General features: G+C 31.5%; 4 protein-coding genes across 6 annotated transcripts; 1 reads left to right on the top strand and 3 right to left on the bottom strand.

Annotated features, from left to right (window-relative positions):
* Positions 1-1,206: 1,206 nt before the first annotated feature.
* Positions 1,207-1,909, bottom strand: LOC114373385 (fasciclin-like arabinogalactan protein 2). Its single transcript, XM_028330849.1, has 2 exons — positions 1,865-1,909; positions 1,207-1,635 (listed from the first exon to the last, which is right to left on the bottom strand). Exons 1-2 carry the CDS (start codon positions 1,907-1,909, stop codon positions 1,207-1,209), a joined length of 474 nt encoding a protein of 157 aa, XP_028186650.1.
* A 2,174-nt stretch (positions 1,910-4,083) lies between these two features.
* On the bottom strand, positions 4,084-4,835 carry LOC114373384 (dehydration-responsive element-binding protein 1F-like). Its single transcript, XM_028330848.1, has one exon. The coding sequence runs from the start codon at positions 4,813-4,815 to the stop codon at positions 4,084-4,086; it is 732 nt and encodes a 243-aa protein (XP_028186649.1). The 5' UTR covers positions 4,816-4,835.
* A 6,958-nt stretch (positions 4,836-11,793) lies between these two features.
* On the bottom strand, positions 11,794-13,293 carry LOC114374147. The gene is made up of 3 exons (XM_028331755.1): positions 13,165-13,293; positions 12,215-12,371; positions 11,794-12,060 (listed from the first exon to the last, which is right to left on the bottom strand). The coding sequence occupies exons 2-3, from the start codon at positions 12,368-12,370 to the stop codon at positions 12,013-12,015; spliced, it is 204 nt and encodes a 67-aa protein (XP_028187556.1). The 5' UTR covers position 12,371; positions 13,165-13,293; the 3' UTR covers positions 11,794-12,012.
* Positions 13,294-16,673: 3,380 nt separating this feature from the next.
* On the top strand, positions 16,674-20,919 carry LOC114374886 (serine/threonine-protein kinase D6PKL3-like). Of its 3 annotated transcripts, XM_028332605.1 has the most exons (3): positions 16,674-17,444; positions 19,463-20,318; positions 20,445-20,919. In XM_028332605.1, the coding sequence occupies exons 1-2, from the start codon at positions 16,771-16,773 to the stop codon at positions 20,286-20,288; spliced, it is 1,500 nt and encodes a 499-aa protein (XP_028188406.1). In that variant the 5' UTR covers positions 16,674-16,770; the 3' UTR covers positions 20,289-20,318; positions 20,445-20,919. The 3 variants fall into 3 exon arrangements, with proteins under 3 accessions (XP_028188406.1, XP_028188405.1, XP_028188407.1); XM_028332604.1 differs by having other exon boundaries at positions 19,463-20,919; XM_028332606.1 differs by having other exon boundaries at positions 16,675-17,444; positions 19,484-20,919.
* The last annotated feature ends 628 nt before the right edge of the window (positions 20,920-21,547 follow it).

Raw genomic sequence — 21,547 nt, 5'->3', positions numbered from 1 at the left:
AGATTGACTTCTAAAAATATTTCAAATCTATTTACAAAAAATAAGCATCATAATGTCTCATTAGTTTTGGTAGAAAAATGTTTAAAACTCATTCTCATTGTGTTTATTGAAATTTTTTATATTGAATATGATATTTTTAATTTTTCATCCCTTATGAATAGATAGATAGATAAGAGTCAATAGAATGGGGGTGTGACAACATTACAAAAAAATTTAATAAAAAATAGTTGTATCTAATTCATTTAATAAAAATTTAGTTTATAAAAAGATTATGTTTTAAAAAAGAATAGACAAAATTAAATGTTTTGACCCGTTAACTAAATTTAAATTATTTACAAATTGATTTGAATTAACTTTTATTTTTTTAAAAAAATCAACACAAACTAATCCGTTTAAATTTGATTAAGTTGGATTGTTAATTTAACCAAATCCTATGATAATCGATCCGCTTACCCCTAATATTACAAAAATATGAGACACCACACGCGTGAACGCGTTGAAAACCAGAGGAATGACTTTCAACAAGGAATAATTTGCTTAAAAACATTAAATTGCTCTAAACTGAATATTTGCTTCTAAAAGAAAGAGTGTATTTACTTATAACTTAATTCAAAGATAAATGATATTTTATTTTATTTATTGGTTAGTATGAAATAAATAAGTAGCTTTTTTTGAAAAAAAAAGTCACATTTTTTCTTCGAAAATTTTAATTTTAAAATGAAAACTCATTATTTCAATCACCAAAATTGAATCTTCGATTTTTTAAAAAGTTAATTTCAAATAATAAAATAAATATTTAGATATGCTGACGAAGATACAACTTCAACCCTACCAATCGACTCTGCTACGTAAATTTTTCAACCACAAGAATCCATTCCACGCAAGATAAACACCACGTCACCACCAATTACAGGCCATTGCTAGTTAATTGATTCATCTTTCTTCCCAAATAGTTGACTAGTCACCTCGGTTTTTAAAAGAGAAAATACGTACAGTGCTAAAATATGCAAGATTAACAAACTGGCTAGCTACCTCGTTGCTTGCACATATATTATCTATCTGAGTGGATAGGTATTTTGGTTTCTATTTTTTATTTATTTTATTGAAATATAAAAAATAATTTTTATCGTGTGTTATAAAATAATTCTTGTAGTTAAATTTAAAAATAAAGTCATTATTGAGATATATTTTTGACAATTTTAATATCTAGACTGATGTATTGACTTTGGTGATGAGGTTCACCTCTTTCCCTTCACTCAAGTCGTACTTGTTCACTCCCTCTGTGGTAAGAGTGTTCATGATTTGGTTGCTGGACTTGAGCATCTGCAGTGACTCGTATACAGGAGTCGCCTGGTATAACAAAAGTGAAACCTTCTGCGCTTTGGTCAGGTTCTTGTACTTTGGCACGAAACCGCTGACGGTGCTGTCGGTGGGGCAGAAAACCGTTAAGCCGCTGCCAACGTTTTCCTTGAAAGATGGAAGGGCCTTGGAGGGGGTGGCGGTGGGTGCCTCGGCGTCGGCAGAGCTAATGGCGGCGCTGATTTGGAGGACGTAGATGTAGTAGGGCATTTCCTTCTCGGATTTGACGTAGAAGGAGTGGAGGGAGTCGTCGTTGTCTTGGGCGGCGAAGAAATTCTATGGTATCCTTGGAAAATTTAAAGGTTTTGATGCTTTGAGAAATTATTTCCCTTTCTCTCTCTTTTGGTTGTGTAAAATTGAGTATGACAATAAAATTGATAGTGAGGGACAGCTATGGCCATAAATTTGACCCAATCCTTCAAAATTCTTTCATGTTGATTAAAATGATCAGAAGGGAAAACTATTTTATACGACCCCAACCCTTCATGTTAGAAGTTGATGGTACCTTATGGTGGTGCAGAGGAGTACAAGCTTTTGAAGTTGGACCCATGATCGCGGAAAGCTCTAGAAACTCGTTCAAAGAAAGTGAAACTCCGCATTTTTTGTTACTGCAAGGTTTCGTGCGGAGTGTCCGAAATTACAGGAAGAGAAAGAGGGGTCTGGTCTATGTCTTTGTATGCGAAATGGAGTCAAAGAGAGAATCCAGAGAGAGGAAGTTACGAAGCAGGAACCGCGTGAGGTGATGGCCTTCAGTAGAATATGATTACTTCATTCAGGCATTAAATTTGCCCAAGAATTATGATTATCATCAAATGTCTGCACCCTTCATTCAGGTTTTATTAAATTCAACATTAATTAATTCTCCTGTTTGGATACAAGTGCTTATGGACAAGTTTATCCGAACAGGACGTCAGGACCATTTTGTTTCTGCATGTTACTTGTTCCTTTTGCTTAGATTTGCTACTTTCCTTTTGTAGATTAAGTTGCTGAAAATACTTGCGTTACTGGGAAGTGGCAACAAGCAAGCTAGTGGACACATGTACAGTGTACTTGGTGATATAATGAGAGGGAATGGGAGGAGAGGATGAAGTGCAAGAGGCTTGAATAGAAATAGAGGGTTGACTAGGCCGTAAGGATTTTTAACTTTTAACTTATCATAATTTTTCAATTCAGTCTAAAAATGTGTCACATAAATTTGTTTAGATAGACAAAGATTTCGTAGACATATAATTAACAGTAAAATATTAGATTTTAACAATAAAAACTTATTTGCATAACGGATATAAAATGTAAATATAAAAACTATTTTTTATATTTTAATATGATAAGAACTAATTTATAAAATGACTAGAAAGACATGAATCAAAATCTTTATTGATTCTTATCTATTTGCTTTCAATGGCTTTCCGTCTTTGCATTGCTTTGACATGTTTTTCTGATTACGCACAGTGTCAAAGAACAATAAATTTGTGTTACTAATCAATGGATCAGTATCCGGTTCAAGAATCCAATCATCTAATAAGGGGAATTTGGAACTTGCATTGTGGTTGTAAAAATAAAATTGAGTTTTTACGTAAAATTAAATTTTCATGGGCAAACAGTTTTTTTGAGAATAATTAAACATGTTACCAAAATGAATTTACTTTTCAATTTAAATTTAGGACTCCCTACTGACAAACCAAATATGGCCATGTTTATGGTCTCTGTCAATTTTTATGTAATACATTACATAATCAAGTTTTCCAATTTTCAACACAGAGTTGCTAACGTTCAACTTAATATCATAAGGAGATTAGTTGAAATTATGATAATCTCATACCATATAATATATTTTTTTTCTCAAGATCTGGTTGTAGAAAAGAAACGAGAAATGAGAGAACTTGAAGCATTAATCAAGTTGACGTTAACGTTTGTTAGTCGATTCCCGATAGGTACCTTCACCGAGTGAAGCGTCAAGCGTGTTTTAGCTTATTAAGATCGATCAATATACCAAAATATAGACGTACATTCAAATTAGAATAAATAATATGTGCATTAATTCCCAGAGTTTTATCAATGACAAATCAAAATATACAATAGGTTTATTAATTTTACAATAATAACTATACCAAATATAATTTCTATTCAGTTATCAGTTCCATCCCTATTAAACTCTTTAAATTATTGGTCATTGATATAAATTTTATTTTTATTAGTAAGAAGTAAGTTCAAAATACTAAAAAGTTTACAACAAACTCACATACATTCTTAATGAGTTAGACTCCAAGTGAGAAATTAAGATTCAATTGTTCTCTCATTTAAATTGATAAAGCAAATGTTGTTAATTACCTTCAATAATTTCCCGTCAATTTACATCTTTTAAGCTATACATGTGTTGCTTTTTTATTGATCGGGGTCGCCGCTAAGTGATGATCTCATACCACAATTCTCCTCTTAATGGTCATTGTCATTGTCATTGATATAAAATATGGAACAAAACTAAGTAATTTTTCACTTTTATAATGGCAAAATTCAGAGTCTTATTGTTTTACATCAGGTTTTATTGTACTTCCATTTACGTCTTTAAAAACAGCCAACAGGTATTTTATTCTTTTTCTCTCTCTTCTTGTCCACTTCACAAGCAGTGTCCGTGATGCAAACAAAAAATCCTCATCTTATAAGTTAACCTACCATTAAACAACTAAGTTGAATAACAAGACAGAAATACCATATAGTCTAATAGTATTAATCTGTCCAGAGAGTGAGGTCTGTTTCACAATCAACCTCGTCCCAATCAAATGCTCTCTTCATAGAAGGTGGAGTAATGAGAAGAGCCTCTGCCATACTATCTAAGAAAACAGGCATATTATAGAACGCCTCTTCATCAAAAAACACTGTTTTGACCTCATCAACGTTATTCTCAGTCTTAACAAAACCATCAACCAAACAAGGCTTAGTCTCGACGCGGGAACTAGATGAAGAAGAAGGGCCAAAAACCGATGAAACTTTTGATGCAGCAAGTCTTATATCAGCAGCAGAAGATGAGTTTGCAACCGGAAGAAGAGAAACCGAATCAGGGAAATTGAACACAGCAGAGGTGCCCTTAAGTGCTAGGACGGCCACGTCATGTGCCCTAGCTGCCATTTCTGGCGAAGGGTATGTCCCGAGCCATATCCTCGACTTCTTGTTCGGTTCACGAACTTCACACACCCATTTGTTACCGTTCCTCTGCCGAACCCCTCTGTACACCGGGTGACGTGTCTCTCGAAACTTCTTTCTCCCCGCTTTCCTCTTGTGAGGGATCAACACTACCACTTTCTTTGAAGTTTCTGCATGCCACGATGAAGGGTCCGGTGAAGAGTTCGGGTTGCACGGTGATGCTGATGAGAGTTTGCTTTCAGAGGAAGTGGATGATGGTGATGAAGAGGAACAATAATAAGGAGATTCACTCTCTACTTTCTTCATTGTAACATCCATGGGTATAGTTTCAAAAATAAAATTGCTATTGTGTAATCAAGGTGTGGATGTTATCATGTTGGGAGTGATATATATATATATGTGTGTGTAAAAGAGTAATTCAAGTTCAAGTTTTCTGAACCAAATATAAAAGGTGGAGAAAGAAAAAAATATAAATTTGATATACTATACTACAATCATACGACGAGGTTTGGAGAAAGCGACAGAGTCGGAGAAGGAACAGCACGTGTCACACATTTATGGAATCACATTTAGTCACCAAGGTTGGTGACAAAAATCAGAAATTATTAAACTAATAGAAAAGACAATTATTTATTAATTGGACACTGATCTTGAATATTTTTAAGTCTAAAATTGGACGAGTGTGTTTGAGAGGATATGAATGCATGATTATTAAGAGACTTAGATCCGAGAAGCAGCCTACGTAGGTTTGCATCGATCGCACGGTGCGTGGAGAATGGAGATAATGATGGAAGAAACCGGACAAAATTAACACACAGAAATGTCAAAGTTGGAAGCATTTTGGGTATCCGTCAAGATCATCGTGGGAATGTTTCTGACTACAACCGAAAAAATAAGTACAACGTGTGATAATATGAAAACGTCACATTAAATTGATGGTGGAATGGTTGACCTCAAATAGAACTTATTCTATCTATTTGAGGTAAACCAAAATATTGAATATACTTTACATAGCATAAGGAGTGATGAGCAGTCAACGGGGTTTGATTCGACAAGCAAGGTCGCATCGCATGCATTTCCAGAAATGTTGCATCCAAGTTTGTTTTCACAATTTAAGCCGAATTCAACTACGGCAAATATTTGATCAGGACTCGGCCGTGAGTTTAAATTGCCACGCCGTAATGAACTCCAAATACAATTAATTGAGACTTTTGTCAAACACATGCACCCTGTGTATACCAATTCAATAATGACTTAGTAATTAAATATCAAGTGGTATTTTAATTATAAATAGATTTAAATTTTTTAAATTGTAGTAGTTTTTATTTTAGAATACGTAGTAGTAGATGACAGAGAGCTAAAACTAGGACTATTGTCGTTAATCTAAAACTAAAGAAAAAGGAAATAAATACTACTCAAAGGCTTATACGTATATTTTCATCCTTGTAAGTTTGTGTTTCTTTACTTTCTATCTTTGTAACTTTTTTTATTCTTCATAAATTATCTTTATTTTACTTTCTATTATCACTGTTAGTCTCCATTATAAAAATAATGATATGACAAACAAAATGATGATATTTATAAATTTTAATATTTAAATTGATACTTAAATGTTTAACTTTTTGTCATATGTTACTTTTTTAATTTTAATTCTTATAAATTATATGATTTTTATTATTTTAATTCATGAAATTAATAATGACATGAAATTTTATGATAATATAATATAATGTTGTCATAATTTTGTTTGTCATGTAATATTTTTTAACAAAAAGGAACAACGACTATGGAAATTAAAACAAACAAAATTTAGAATGACTATAATAATAAAAAAAAGTTATAAAGATAAAAAAAAAAGGTTATACTTAAACTTTTTTTTTCTTGACTTAATTGAAAAATTTATTCCCTTTGAGTAATATTTTCTTAAAAAATACTTAAGAAAGAACTAGAACAATGGTGCTTGAAGTAAGAAACACAATCTTTTACCACTACATCCAAGTGTTCATTTGAATATTTAGTGCAAAATATAATATTAGTATAGTTTTATGCAAAAATAGTTCAAAATTCAAATTTTATTCTTTTTTAATTTATTATATTTTTATAATATTATATATTGTCTTTTAAAATATAATATAGGTTTAATTGTAAATTTGGTCTCTCTATTTATCTCAGATTTTGATTTTGATCCCCCTATAATTTAATTTACCAATTGAGTTTCTCATTTATGTCTAATCCCATTATATCAGTCCCCTAACCCATAATTGGATGTTGACTATTACGTGCGAATGTTGACCGTCACATGTCACGTTCTTATTCGATGGTATTTTGGTGCGTCATTTTAACCATCTGTAATAATTACCTCAACCCTGATTGGTAATTACCCCAGACAAGTTGAAAGTCCCTAAGCTTACCCTTCTAAAATCAAAAAATTCCATTGCAAGATGTGTCTACTAGGTTAACCATTCCCACCCTTTGCCTCCAATCATTCGTGGTTTTAATGCCTGCACACACAGAAGCATTGAAAAGAAATCGTGTTGGGTTAGGGAAGCTTAAAGGAATCATCTTTGGTGGAATTGACAAGGCATGAAGCCTAAGATTGAAGTAATATAAGCACGTGGAGGAAGTGTTTTTGTTGGGAAGGTAAAATGTGGAAGAGTCTTTGAGGTGTTCAGTGAGGCCAATGGCAAAGACACTGAGAAGTGTGTTACAGCAGGGTTCTTTCTCAATTGGGTGTTGTCATGTTGAAGGAGGTGTTCCTTGGAATGGTTTCAACATTAAAATGACGCATCAAAATATCATCCAACCAAAATGTGACATGTGACAGTCAACGTTAAATTATGAGCTAGGAGATTGAAATAACGGAATAGGACATAAATGAGAGACTTACTTAGTGAATTAAAGTATAAGGAAACTAAAATCAAAATCTGAAACAAATAAGGGACCAAATTTACAATTTAGCTTATAATATATATAAGATTAAATTTTATTTTCACATCAATTAGAATACTGTCATTTTATGAAGTTATAATTTATGTAAAAAATATATATATATATTAAAGACAAAATTTATATTATATATTTACTTTATAAAATAAGTTTTGAATAATGTGATAAAAATACATAAGATTATAAAAGTATAATATATAAAATAAAAATAAAGTTTATATCAACATATATATTTTAATTTATGTGAAAATAAAATTTAATCATATATATATATATATATATATTATTTTAAAAGATAATATATAAAATTATAAAAATATAATAAATTAAAAATTATTAAAATTTAAATTTTGAGTTATTTTCGTATAAAACTTATATTGTTATTATATTTGACAGTAAATATTTAAATTAGTATTTGAGTCTAATGGTAAAAGAATATTTTATTTTTCTTCAAGGATTATGGTTCTAATTTCTCTTAAAATATTAACAGTAAATTCAAACATAAGAACTAAGATAATAAATTTTAAAATATAAAATAATTTAAATATTAAATTAAAAAATAAATGAAAAACTAATTTAATGTAATAGATAAAATAAGAAGATAAATTTTATAATTAAACTTTTTTTCTTCCAATGTCAAATGCAATATGGGGTCGGTACGCACCCAACAATGGTGAATTCGGGTGACACTTTTTTTTTGTCTAGAAGAATTAGTGACACTGTGACAGTTGGTAGCCTTGGTTCCAAGTTTCAAAGCAAACTGAATTTCCATTGGTGTATCCACTTGAGGAATTGACCAAAAGTCCACGTGTGATTTTGACTTTTGGAAGCGTTTCAACTTCCAACGTGTTAGAGTGTGTGTAGTTTTGACTTTGTTCGTTCATTCAATATTCTTGGTAAACGTGAATTTTTAAAATTATTTTACTAATTATTATCTTGAAAATTATGACTAAAAAAATAAATTTAATATTTAATATTATTAATACATTTTAATGTATTTTTTTTAAAGGTAATTGCTGTTATGCACGAGGTTAACGAGATTAATATAGTTGATTATTTCTGAAAAAAGCCATCTTAAGTATAATTATTAAGGAATAAATAAATAAAAAAATTTACCTTTAAGAAATAATCAACTATATTAATCTCGCTAACCTCGTGGATAACAGCAAATCAGTTGTATCACGTGGGCAAAGCACGATATAATTATTTTATTTTTGAAAGAGGGGGGAACATAAGAGAGAAAAAGAAAACTTTAAAATTTTAATTGGAGAGAAAACAAAATAAAAATTATTTTTTTAAAAAAAAATCAACTGCTTTCTTAATTTAAAAAAAAAAATTCTTTCATTCTATTTCAACCTCTTCCAAACATACCCTTGCGATACCATAATCAATTCCGTCCACAGTATAACTTCAATGCTTTTACAGAAATGTTGGTATTAAAATCATAATCTCGAAATTCATGCAGATGGGACTCATGCCCATGTGACCACGTACAATTGGGGTACTGGGCAGAGATACATGCATAATACTATTTGTTTGACAAGAATTGTTATTAGACAGAGTTTAAATAGTTTTTTACATTTTATCATTAAATTCTTCTATTAAAATAATAGCAGTAAATATTTTTTTAAAAGTATATATTTAATTAAAATAATTTATTACTGGATAAATATTTATTTATGTACCTTTATTTAAATAGAAAGTATGATTACATAAATATAAAGACCTTAATTTAAAGTTTAATCAATTTCTACTATTAATTTGATATAATCTCAAAAGAGAAATGGGATTAGTTGTCGCGTGTGGTCTGTGGACAAGGCAAGTGGTGGGCACCGTTACGTATTTGGCCCATACGTACAGTTATATAATTTTTATTTATTTATACAAAAATTTAAAAGAGAAATAGAAACTGTTTTCTTTTTCTTAGTAAATAAATAATGGTCCTAAAAAATTTTAGAAATTAAAATTGTTGGTATAATTAGATGGTACTTTAAGATAAAAAAATCTAATTCATGAGCATAAAAGTCCAAATTGTCCTTATAAGTCATGTCAGTTATCAAGTGATATAACTTATCTAAAATAGAGAAATTCTCAAAATAACTTATGACTTATATAGAAACAGGTCAATATTTGATACTTTGGTGAGAATCTATCATATATGATCTTATATGTTTTCCCAACATTCCCGGGTGTGTGTTACAAACTAATAGCAAGCCCTTATTACTCTTTATTATTATCTTTTTCTCCTCTCACCGGAACCCACGATGGTTCTTGCTACTCTCCTCCACCTCCACAATTGGTTGACACTGCACCCATTTGTAATTTCTCCAAAACACCCAATTAACAATCTAATTTTATGTTTGAACAATTTTATTTTGAATAAAGCCTTTTTTTATAAAAATTAATTTCAAATAAAATAATTAACTTTGTAACCAAACGAGTAAGAGATATTTGAATTCAAAACAATTAAACATCCCCGCCCCAAATCACATTCACTGAATTTAAGCACTACTTCTACGTTCAAACTCAATCACAAACAGACCCACCGGAAGGCCATTTCATAAGACGACATACGCTGAACCAAGACGGTTGACGGTTCTAACATATTTAATTTTTAGTTTAGAGTCAGACCACTCTAAGGACGTATTTGATTTAGAGGAAAAAAAATAAAAAAATAAATTTTTAAATTAAAATAGAAAGTAAAAGATGCAAGTTACGTGAAAAATATAAAAATTTCTCTCATTTTAATTTTTTTCACCCTATACCAAACACAACTAAGCTGTGTTTAAGAAATAAACTTGAAAAAATTATTATTTAAATTTGAGTTGGTCTGATTATAAGTTGAATTTTATCTTGAAATTCAGTTTTAAATCAGAGAGAGAAAATTGCTTAAGCTTTGTTTCGATAACTGGTTTTAGGTGGAGAACTTACATTGAATTAAAGTATGTTGGTAAAAGCATGCCTCTTGTTATTTTTGGGTTGAAAGTAATTTTAAAGAGGTTGGAGCGGTAAACATACACTTAGTATACACATAAAAAAAATTCATACATTTAGTATGGATTAAAGTTAAAAGAGCTTAAAAGTATATTTAGTTAATTTATTAAATAAAGTTCATTCAAGTTTAAATTTATAAATTTTAATTCAAGCATACACTCTGACATCCAACATTAAGCACATCTTTAAAATCATATTATTATTTTGGCTGAAACAAAAATTTCATTATTTTGAAAATGTTATTTTAATTTTAAATTGATGTAAAAAAAACTAATATTATAAGCAACTAATCATACAAAAAAAATAATACAGAAAAGAGATAAAAATACTTTCAAAACACATGTTGAAATTTAAAATAAAAAGAAAAGTGTACCATTTTAAAACAATTTACCATATTTTCTTTGAATTCCGCAATATCCATACTTTTGGTATTTGTTTTTTTCCGATCACATATCTTACATGTTTAACATGTTATTTTAAAATGTTACTTAGAAAAATATGCTCTAACATCTATTTAATATAATTTCAAATTATTTCAGTTGAGGATAAAATAATCAGACAAATTATGTTAAGAACAAATAGATCGAGGTAATTAAATAATTTGTTTTTCCTTATATCGGTTAAAAAATAAGATTATATTACGTTGGACTAGAGAAAACTAAGATAAGAATAATGAATTGAGTTCAGAAAAAAAAAATGGATTAAGTGCACAAAATGGAGCAATTGAAATGTAAAAATGGGTCTAAGTATATATACGGGTGTGAAAGAAGACGACATAAAAACACAACATAGTAAATCTCAACAATTAATCAACTAGAAAAAACGAGTGTTGAAACGAAGTCATTCGGTTGGTAACTTGCTATAGTATTCTGCTTCAACTTTGGGTATCACTGTGCAGAGATTGGATAAGGACCAACTTGAGAAATCCTAAATTGATGTATTGGGCTATTGTATCCTGCATTTCCATTATTACGTCTTGCATCTCCCATTATATTTAAAAAAATTATTTTAAAATATAAATTTATATTCTAAAATAGGCTTTTTGGAATTTAATGAAAAATATGCGATGTAATAATGGAAGTATAGAATATGAATGATAATGTATTGATGTGATCTTAAACTAAGTGATAAGTAATGCTGGGTATTGCTTTTTGTACTCTTTATTATTTTCTATTTATTTCCCTCATTTTTTATAATATTTTTTTTATTATATATTTTTAAGACATCAATAATAGTTGTAAGGATTTAATATCCTTTTTATAAGACTTCGATAATTTTTCTGCTTATTGTGGGTTTTTTCTTTGCAGTTATCTATTGGGTCTGTCTGGGTTGCAATTTGCCGTGTAAAGGAACACGTAAACATGAACATGAGCTTCCAGTCATTACACACAAGTATTAAATCACCAATAGTTCCATGAAACAAAGAAAAAACCCTATTCTATTCATTCCCACTTTTGAACCCGTGGGTTATAAAAGTCTTCAAAACTAAAAAACTTATTAAGGCACCAAACATATGCAAGCAAAGAAAATCAGCGGTAACTCAATCTCAGGATGTTCCACAAAACACCTTGCAAGTCATTCTTTCTTCCCTATTCCGTGTGACATATTGTAGTTCCCTCTTCCCTGAACAAAGGACGTAAATCAATGTTAAAAATGTATTAATATTGCACCATAAATATAAGAGGAGACTCATTCATATATTCAATCTGACAGAGTCAATACAGATTATTATATCAAGATTTCTGAAAAGTACGTGATTACCAAACAAATTACTTACAGTCAGATACAACGAAGATGCTGCCAATGCAAGTGGTATTGCAACAGATGTGATCTTGTCATATGGCCCTTTCAAGTATGTGTGTTTATGGATATTATGGAAATACTTTTGCTTCTGAATAAGTTTCTCTCGTGGTCTAAACGGTGGTTCTGACATTCTGCATAATGTATTATCTTATAAATGCTTTTCCCCATTACAAAGAAGGGGAAAAGATGTCATGAGAGAAACAAACAACATTGTACCCACAGGATTTAAATAAAATAAAAAATCCACAATTCACAAATTTAACAAACCTGAAGCTAAATCAAGAATGAAAACAAGAGGAGAAATGACAATGATGAAACATTATGTAATTGTACGTGGTGACCAACAACAAATATCATTTAATTCACTAGTATTGTTCCAAAGCAAAAAAAAAAATAAAAAAAATACATACAAATGTAACAAATCTAGGATAAATAACATTCAAATATAACGAGATAACATATAAAATGTTATATTAGACATGAACAAAATTAACACTTGTATTGCGTCTAGTTATCTATCAAGTGTCATCTAGCACCCAAGTTGCAGACAACTATAGTTCACACAGGACAGTCATTGAGTACAAGTAACTAATTCTTAGCTGGCTGCTCTGCTCTATGCAAATACCATAATACTATACTACTTTGTAACTTCTCAGTCTCAAGACATTAAATTATATCAAATAAACCAGCTAACACGTATGTTCTGACACTGAATTAAAAATAAATAAAAGCATTGGATCCATCGAAATACAGACACTATCACGAGGAGCAAATTAACAACAAATAAGATAGGCAAAATAACAAAATCATTGAAAATCAAAATGAAATGAAATTATCGAAAAAATTAAATAAAGAAACAGAAAAGTCAAAGCAAAGGGAATTGGGAGAAGTCAGGCTCACGCAGTGTAAAGAGGAGATACTTACTTTGCACGAAGGGTGTAAGGTGTTACAGAGGAAATGATTCTAGAGTTGTCGATATACAAGTTTCAGTTTTACTCGCCTTGTCCTTTGTGTCACAATTTCATCTCGCATAGTTCCTAGAATCTTCTGGTATTTCACTCCTATGCCCCCAACTCTCTAACATTCTTTTTTAGGTATTTCATAATCAAAAAATGAGTGCATTATCTTTCTATTTTTTTGACACAATCATTTTTATTTTTTAAATAATTTGCCCTATATTATTAATTCAAATTATTATTTTTGGAGTATAATATTTTTTACATATAGTTAAGTATTTTTTTTTATTCTATCACACTTTTTAGTTTTTAGATTTAATTATTTTTCTTATTTATTGGTTATTTAATCAAAAAAAATATTTTCTTTAATGAAATAGTCTTTTTTTTTAGAATTTTCCAAACTGAATGTTTTGGATACATTTTTTATTTTAATTTTTTTATTAATGTAATTAGACTTGGCTTACATGCTTTTAAATAAATATTTTTAATACTACATATTTCTTTTTTCACTTTTCCATATTGAGTTTTTCCAATCTTCATAAAATTTGATTGATCTATGTTTTTTATCAATAAATTTGATTGATCTATGAATACTTCTAAAATAATATATCATTTTTTTTATCAATAAATCTTAGTTGTTAATTATTAGTGGAGGAAGTTGAATCTTTAAATTTTTTTTAGTACCAAATCAATGTTATGATTTCTTAGAAAAACATTTCCTTGTAATTTTATACTCGAATTATCAAATTATTAAGTCTAATATGGCCAAGCTTGTTGAAAATTGAAATGTGAACTTCTTCTAGTACATCCAACTGAACTAATAAGTCAATTATGTTATAAAATAATTAATTTCGTTATATATAACACTAAAATTTTTAATTTATATTTAATGTATATCTAAATTCACATAATAAATTTTGTAACAATTAATTTTGATTTAATAATTAATTTGTTATATGTATAATTTTTTATAGAACGTATGATTTTTATTTAAAATTTATGTATGTAAAAAATACATTATTATATTAAAATTAATTGTAATATCAAGACATTATTTAAGAAGATCAAATTTAAGACCATTCGAATCAATAACTTGTTATTTAAGAAAGACAGATACGTATGAATAATTATTTGTTTTTTTTTTTTGTGAAGAAATAATTAGTTGGTTAGTCAATAGAAAACTATTGTGTGAATCGGAAAGGTTAATTCTTTTAGTATAGTTAATTTATAAAAACTATTTTTCATTTAGTTTTTTCAAAAGTTAATTTTAACTTTTGCATAAATCAATTTTAATTTGGACTGAATTATACTGAATGCTACTAAAATATTGTGAAATTACACAAAATTAACTTTCCTACTTTTATTTTCTCATACACTAATTCTCTTGATTTTAAAAATTATATACTAAAATTCCTTAAAAGCAACAAAGCAGCAAATGTTTGTGTAATTTTATGAAATCTTATAAGTGGTTAGTATAATTTACTCTAAAATATATGAAAAAAAGTAATTTACTTTACCTCTTATTATATTTTAGGTATTTATTAAAAAGTTTATTTACCCTTCTAATCGAAAAATTCTATTTATTTACCCTTCTATCACAAATACGCATCGTTAAACCAACTTTGTCCGGGATTTCTTTAAAGAAAAAAAAAACCTGCATTAAGCTGTAGATATATAATATATTTATATTTATTTTTTAGGTGCAATCAGGGCTATATTTAAGAAGATATTTTAATTAATTTTTCTTTTTTTATTAATGAAAAAACTTGTTTAGTGTTTTTTAAAACGTTACTTGAAATAATATTTTTTTAAAATTATTTGATTTTCTTGTTATCCATTTTTAAATAAATCACGTTTTATCATTTTATAATTTAATAAACTTATTTTTCAATCACCAACTAATTTTTACAACATATTCTCCCTAGATAAACATATAAAAACGTGATGGGTGACTAATCCTCAACTACCGTGCAAAGGTAGGAGATAACTGATGGATAAAATTATTTCATTTCAGAGACGTAGCATATGTTTAATTAGCTAAATTGCACGGATACTGAACATCACATTTGGTCTGTTAGTAAGAAATTAAAAGCCAAAGGGGACATGGTTTATCCAAAATCAAATTCTAAATTATGAGAGGAATTGACCATGAAGACATTCGAACAAAACAAAGCACTACTAGATAAGTCTACGAAACAACTTTCTCTCCATGGAACACCTAAAAAAGAAAACGACTACCCGAACCCAAACAAAGCTATCTATGTTATTATAAACACAAACTAACATTGCAGATTAATAATTAATCACAATTAACGCGATAATAGTGGTGAGGCCATATAGTGGACCCCTCATTGGTGGTGTGCTTGGGCCAGTGATGTGGTTTTAAGTGGCTGTCTTTTATGGTGATAATTTGTTGATACGTTGAATTTCCAATCCAATTGACGTGAGAGGGGTCTTGAATTTAGACATGACTCATGATAACCAAAATAGCTTTTAGATATCTCTTGACACAAACCAATTAGAGTATAATGCATGGGATAAATATATATCGGTCTTCAATCTAAAAGGAAAACGATGACCCAATGCATGCATATTAAATGGAAACGGAAGCTTCGGTTAGTGCCTACTATACAATAAAGATTGGTCAGCATTATGCAAATGGTGACGTTCATTACATTATGATATTCGGCCCACCTACTCATAATGTATACTGCAATGAGCCAAAACAAAAGGTGAATACTGTTTTGCCAGCATTAGTGCATGAAATTTATTTTTTTAAAATTAATAAAATGGTAAAATAATTGTTGAAATTGCGTATTATCAATTCATCTAGTCTTTAAAATTATAATTATCGATTGCATTGATCCCTGAAATATATATATATATAAAAAGATAATTACTGAAATTGTAAATCATTAACCAATTTAATCCTTTTATTGTTAGTTGATGTCATCTAATATTCTTAGTAAACTAGATTCATATACACGATTGTCATATCACATGATGAAAAAGAGCAAAGCATTGATGAAGTAATAATTGGTTTTATCCTCTGGAATTTTATTTTTCTTTCTTTATGTCCCTTTTCTTTCCTTGTCTATAAGTTTTGCATTGGTCTTTTGAATTATTCAGGAAGAAATGATATCACATTAATCCCTAAAATTAAGTTGTGTAATTACACAAGTAGATCAAAAGATTAATGTAAAACCAATTGACTAGCAAAGACTAAATTATAATTTTATGGTTATCTTGTCTTTTTTTTTTTCTCTTCAAAAGAGCAAACAAATAGGAACCAATTTGATCCATTATTAAAAATTTAAGGAATAAATGAATTAATAACTTACCATTTTAGGGACCACTTGATAATTTTGTTAATATTAGATACCAATATAATTAATTATTACAATTTCAGATATTAAACGAGTGATACACTCATTGTTTCATATTATCCTAAAGGCCCATTTTGTGTAGGCCAGTCTTATTATTATATTTTAAAAGCCCAAAAGCGAACGTTCCAGTTCCCCCCGTTTCGTCCGTTTTGAGATAGGAATGAGGAACATAAACGAAAATCAGAGGAATGAGTGAGACTGGGAACCCCGTTTTGTTTCACTTTCCTCATCCCCAACCCCAACCCCTTATAACACTCAAAAACACGCACGCAGACTTAGACTCACTCCTTTCCATTTCCAACGCAATGGACCCATGGCTCGACGATCTTACCGACGACCTTCAGAGTCTTAGCTTCGCCTCCACCGCCACCGCGGACATCAAGCGGAGCACCAGCTTCGGCTCCGAAACCACCACCCTAACGGCCTCCTCCTCCGCCCACCTCCCCGCCAACAGCAAGCCCCACGCGCCCTCCTCCGACCCCCGCTGGGCCGCCATCCACCGGATCCGATCGGACTCCCCCAGCCGCCGCATCCTCCCCTCCGACCTCCTCTTCTCCCGCCGCCTTGGCTCCGGCGACATCAGCTCCGTCTACCTCGCCGAACTCAACGACGGCTCCCTCTCCGTCATGTTCGCCGCCAAGGTCATGGACAAGAAGGAGCTCGCCAGCCGCAGCAAGGAGGGAAGAGCCAAGACCGAGCGAGAAATTCTCGAATCGCTCGACCACCCCTTCCTCCCCACCCTCTACGCCACCATCGACGCCGCCAAATGGCTCTGCCTCCTCACCGAGTTCTGCCCCGGCGGCGACCTCCACGTCCTACGCCAACGACAGCCCCACAAACGCTTCCCGGAACCCGCCGTCAGGTATCATCATCTCATCACAAATACATTACACCATTTTGTTAGGATCGAATCCTCTGCCTTCCATACACACGGTTGCTTATTTAGTTATAGTTCCAGTGTTTGAAATTGAAAATGAAGGATAGAGGGAGGAATCGGGTGTGGGCGAGCCTAGGTGCTCCCTTCGCGGGAATCTATAACCGTTATTATTATAGGACGACGAAACATGAAAGGGACGTCTTCTTCTGGTAGGCTCCAATTCCTCCTTTCCCTCTCTGTCTCACTGTCATCGATGGGTCGTGGGACCCACGCGCTGTCACCACCGGAGCATTCTTCTCCTGATCGAAATCCGATACTTTCATTTTGAGTAATTATTTATGATAGATTGGTAGACTGATTCATTCTTTTAACCACCAATTCATTTTTTGACAGCCCGAACTCATTCATTTATTACTTTACTTTAACCCTTCCATTCCGTGTTGCGCTGAGCCACCACGTGTGTTGCTTAATCAAACAATAATTGGATAATCATTCTTTCATCTGCCTTAGCTAAAACGCTACTCTTAAAACTCAATACGACACCCTTCCTTCCTCACTCCACTCTACTCTCTTTTAGTAATGCTTTGTTGCCTTTTATATTATGCTCTCTTTCCAGCTACTACAAGCTCTTCGCTATTAAATTTTTAATTATTCTGTCTCCTCTAAAACATTTTCATAAATACTTCTTGTAGAAACTCATGAGTGATCTCAGGGGAAATTGATACACTCTATCATCGAATCCATATTTTTTTGCGGGACTTCTGGATTTTTATTTTATTTAAACTATATGGGAGATTAATCTTGCACTCTTCCCCGTTTTTTGGGATATGTTATTCCAAAATCCGGTTCTTATAGTTCGTATCTCTGCTATTAATTTTTTTAAGAGGAGTTCTATTTGTATAATTTTTCATAATTAAGAGAGAAACAGCGGGCGGGTGAGTAAAGCATAAAAATGTTTTATAAAAAGCGCGTGTATGAAATTATAACTCCCTTTTACAACATCTTTTTCTGTATCCTAGCGTGATTAATTTTTGCTTTTTTTATGAGGAAAAAAAATGTACATAGCTTGTCTATTTCGTGACGTTTTAGGAAATTTTAATTTTTATTGAATTTTTTTTAGTTGGGGTTAAATGCAGCGGAATAGATTGGATCTTTAACAATGACAAATTTTGTTGGGAGAAGTGTCATATTTATTATCTATCTACATCTTAAGTAAAATTACCTCAGACAGACTGATATGTAAAAAAAAATGAAGCAAAAGCCAAGTCCTCCTTTTGTGGAGTTAGTTTAAAGAAATTTCAAAATAAGAATATCCTATCTTTGGATGAAGAGTATTTTCCGGCTTCCTTTTGTTGTCATTACTTGTACGTCTTATGTGAAACATACAACTTCTTGAATCAACTCTTAACATACATATGGCAGTGCCAATGACATTTTTTTTTCATTTTCTTCTCCCTTCTTGCACGTAGAATATTGTTATTTCTTGAAAGATATTACGCGCAACATACGGCAAATTCAGTGACCATTACAAGTTATAACTTACAACCGACAGAACTAGTTATTTGTCTGAGAAAAAAACATTATAGAAGAATATTCTCGAACAACAAAAATAAAAACCAGAGTTAAATTGATTTCCTAGAGGGATAATAATTTCCCCTTCAAGTGTCAAGTGTGTGACATTAGCCTCTAATAAAATATACTCTACGCCCTAACGCCCACGACAAACTACAACAAGACGATATATTTCCCTGTCTGAACCTCATGGTCCTTTCGATAGGCCTAACAACCAATATTCTTATGCATGCATACTATGTGTCATGTTGGGCAATAATTTTCCCTTAGCCAATAGATAGATATTATCGCAATTTTGTTCCAAATTTAGGCCAATCATACTCCTATCCAAACCCCTAAAACATATACATACTATGTACATTCAGGCTAACTAATTTTAAACTTGGATTTATTTAGCAAAGTGGTTAATAATGCTAATTCAGTAATTCCAGGTGGTGTTTGTTTATTTACAGGTTCTACGCGTCAGAGGTGCTAGTGGCACTTGAATACCTTCACATGATGGGGATAGTGTACCGTGATCTGAAGCCGGAGAACGTGTTAGTTCGATCAGACGGGCACATCATGCTCACTGATTTTGACCTCTCGTTAAAATGTGATGATTCCACATCAACGCCACAGATCATCTTGGATCAGAAAAACACCCCTCGCACGGGCCCACGCGTGGAACCCTCTCAGACTCAGTTCAGCTCGTCTTCGTGCATACTACCCAACTGTATAGTCCCCGCAGTGTCGTGTTTCCACCCAAAACGCAAGCGAAAGAAGAAGCAGAGCCAACACAATGGGCCTGAGTTTGTAGCCGAGCCCATTGATGTCCGCTCCATGTCGTTCGTTGGGACCCACGAGTACTTGGCTCCGGAAATCGTGTCTGGGGAGGGTCACGGTAGTGCCGTGGACTGGTGGACTTTGGGCATATTTATATTTGAATTGTTCTATGGTATCACACCCTTTAGGGGAATGGACAATGAGCTAACCCTAGCAAACATTGTGGCTCGAGCCTTGGAGTTCCCCAAGGAACCCACCGTGCCAGCCACGGCAAAGGACCTCATCTCACAGTTATTGGTTAAGGACCCTTCGAGGAGGCTAGGGTCAACCATGGGTGCTTCCGTCATCAAGCACCACCCCTTTTTCCAAGGTGTTAATTGGGCATTGCTAAGGTGTACACCTCCACCCTATGTGCCCCCACCTTATATTAAAGAAGCTGTATCATCTGATCATGAAATTGAAACCTGTCCGCAGACTCCAATTGATTACTATTGATGATCATAGGGAGGAGATTCATAGAGTACAGTTAATAAGATAGTTCCACCAAATTTAATTATTTTCTTCTCCTCCGTTTAATTTTTCACCATACTTTTTTTAGCAAAAGTGTAATTGTCAACCGACTATGATACTAATAATTAAGATTGATGATAGGTGATGGGGTATGGTGGCGTAGCATGTGGAAGGCTTCAAATTAACTTTACTTGGTTGGTGATTTGTATGTAATGTGGTTGGCGCCAAAAGGGGTCAACTGAGATATGGGTACACCGAGATCAGACAACTAACGTATAAACAATATTGATATTGACTTGGGAAGAGCTTGAACGAGAAAAGCGGTGGTGGTGTGGTGAGTGATGATCGATGCATAGAGCCACGTACAAGAAAAGACCATATAGATGTGTTTTTTGTGGCGTTTTTATTTGTGAAGCACATGCACCGGACCACGTGAAATGTTGTGTGTTACGAGTACCAGACAAGTGTGGGCCTTGAGCTTGCACCCACTAGCTACTAAGTAGTGATAACCACCTTTACTTTTCTGCTTCTGATCATTTACGAACTTCTAAGAAACAAACGGTTCTGTCTGAATTCTGATGGAGGCTTTGAGTATTAACTAGATGCTTGCTGCTGAGCTGCCAAATGTCTGTACATAAAAATCATTTTTTAGTTCAACAACAATTTTTTATTATTAAAAAATGAAAAATAAAAGTAATATAATGAAGAAAATGAAAACAATATTGTAAAATTATAAAAAGGCTAAAATAATATATTATTTTTCTGTAATAACACATTTAATTAATATTGGTATTATTTATTTTGAAATATGTTTTTTTATACTAATATGTTTTTTTAAAAATTTAATTTATTAAAAAAATTTAATTTATTTTTTATTTTGCTAAAATATATATTTAGATAATCTTTATCTAAATAATTATTGGATTGTTTTTTTAATGTTACATTCTATATATAAGATATGAGGTTACCATGACCAATACAGTGTCAGACTCATTTTTTTTCATAAGGATGATTCTCTTTTTCTTTTTCTTTTTTTTCTTTATTGTTTTAGCTATGAATTATGAAATGTTGCCTTTTTCTTACTTATTTTTATATTGTATTTGTTTGGATTTTTTTTTCTTCCATTTTTTCAAATTCTAAATGATTAATATTTTAATCGATTGATTCAATTACCTATCGAACCAATTAGATTAAGGTATGATTGATTTAATTTGGGTTCGTCAACAGAATATAACAAATTTAAT

This window comes from Glycine soja, chromosome 11, assembly GCF_004193775.1.
Source record: "Glycine soja cultivar W05 chromosome 11, ASM419377v2, whole genome shotgun sequence".
In the NCBI taxonomy this organism is placed as follows: domain Eukaryota; kingdom Viridiplantae; phylum Streptophyta; class Magnoliopsida; order Fabales; family Fabaceae; genus Glycine; species Glycine soja.
The sequence above is the reverse complement of the archived record's forward strand: the minus strand, read 5'-3'. Positions and strand labels throughout refer to the sequence as shown.

Excerpts from the sequence above, each read along its gene's own strand:
- LOC114373385 (XM_028330849.1), bottom strand. The coding sequence starts at position 1,909 with ATGGGTCCAACTTCAAAAGCTTGTACTCCTCTGCACCACCATAAG. Across the intron at positions 1,636-1,864 it reads CTCCTCTGCACCACCATAAG|AATTTCTTCGCCGCCCAAGA; the intron begins GTACCATCAACT and ends AGGATACCATAG.
- LOC114374886 (XM_028332605.1), top strand. The coding sequence starts at position 16,771 with ATGAGTGAGACTGGGAACCCCGTTTTGTTTCACTTTCCTCATCCCCAA. Across the intron at positions 17,445-19,462 it reads TTCCCGGAACCCGCCGTCAG|GTGGTGTTTGTTTATTTACA; the intron begins GTATCATCATCT and ends CAGTAATTCCAG.
- LOC114373384 (XM_028330848.1), bottom strand. The coding sequence starts at position 4,815 with ATGGATGTTACAATGAAGAAAGTAGAGAGTGAATCTCCTTATTATTGT.
- LOC114374147 (XM_028331755.1), bottom strand. The coding sequence starts at position 12,370 with ATGTCAGAACCACCGTTTAGACCACGAGAGAAACTTATTCAGAAGCAA. Across the intron at positions 12,061-12,214 it reads CATCTTCGTTGTATCTGACT|GGAAGAGGGAACTACAATAT; the intron begins GTAAGTAATTTG and ends TCCTTTGTTCAG.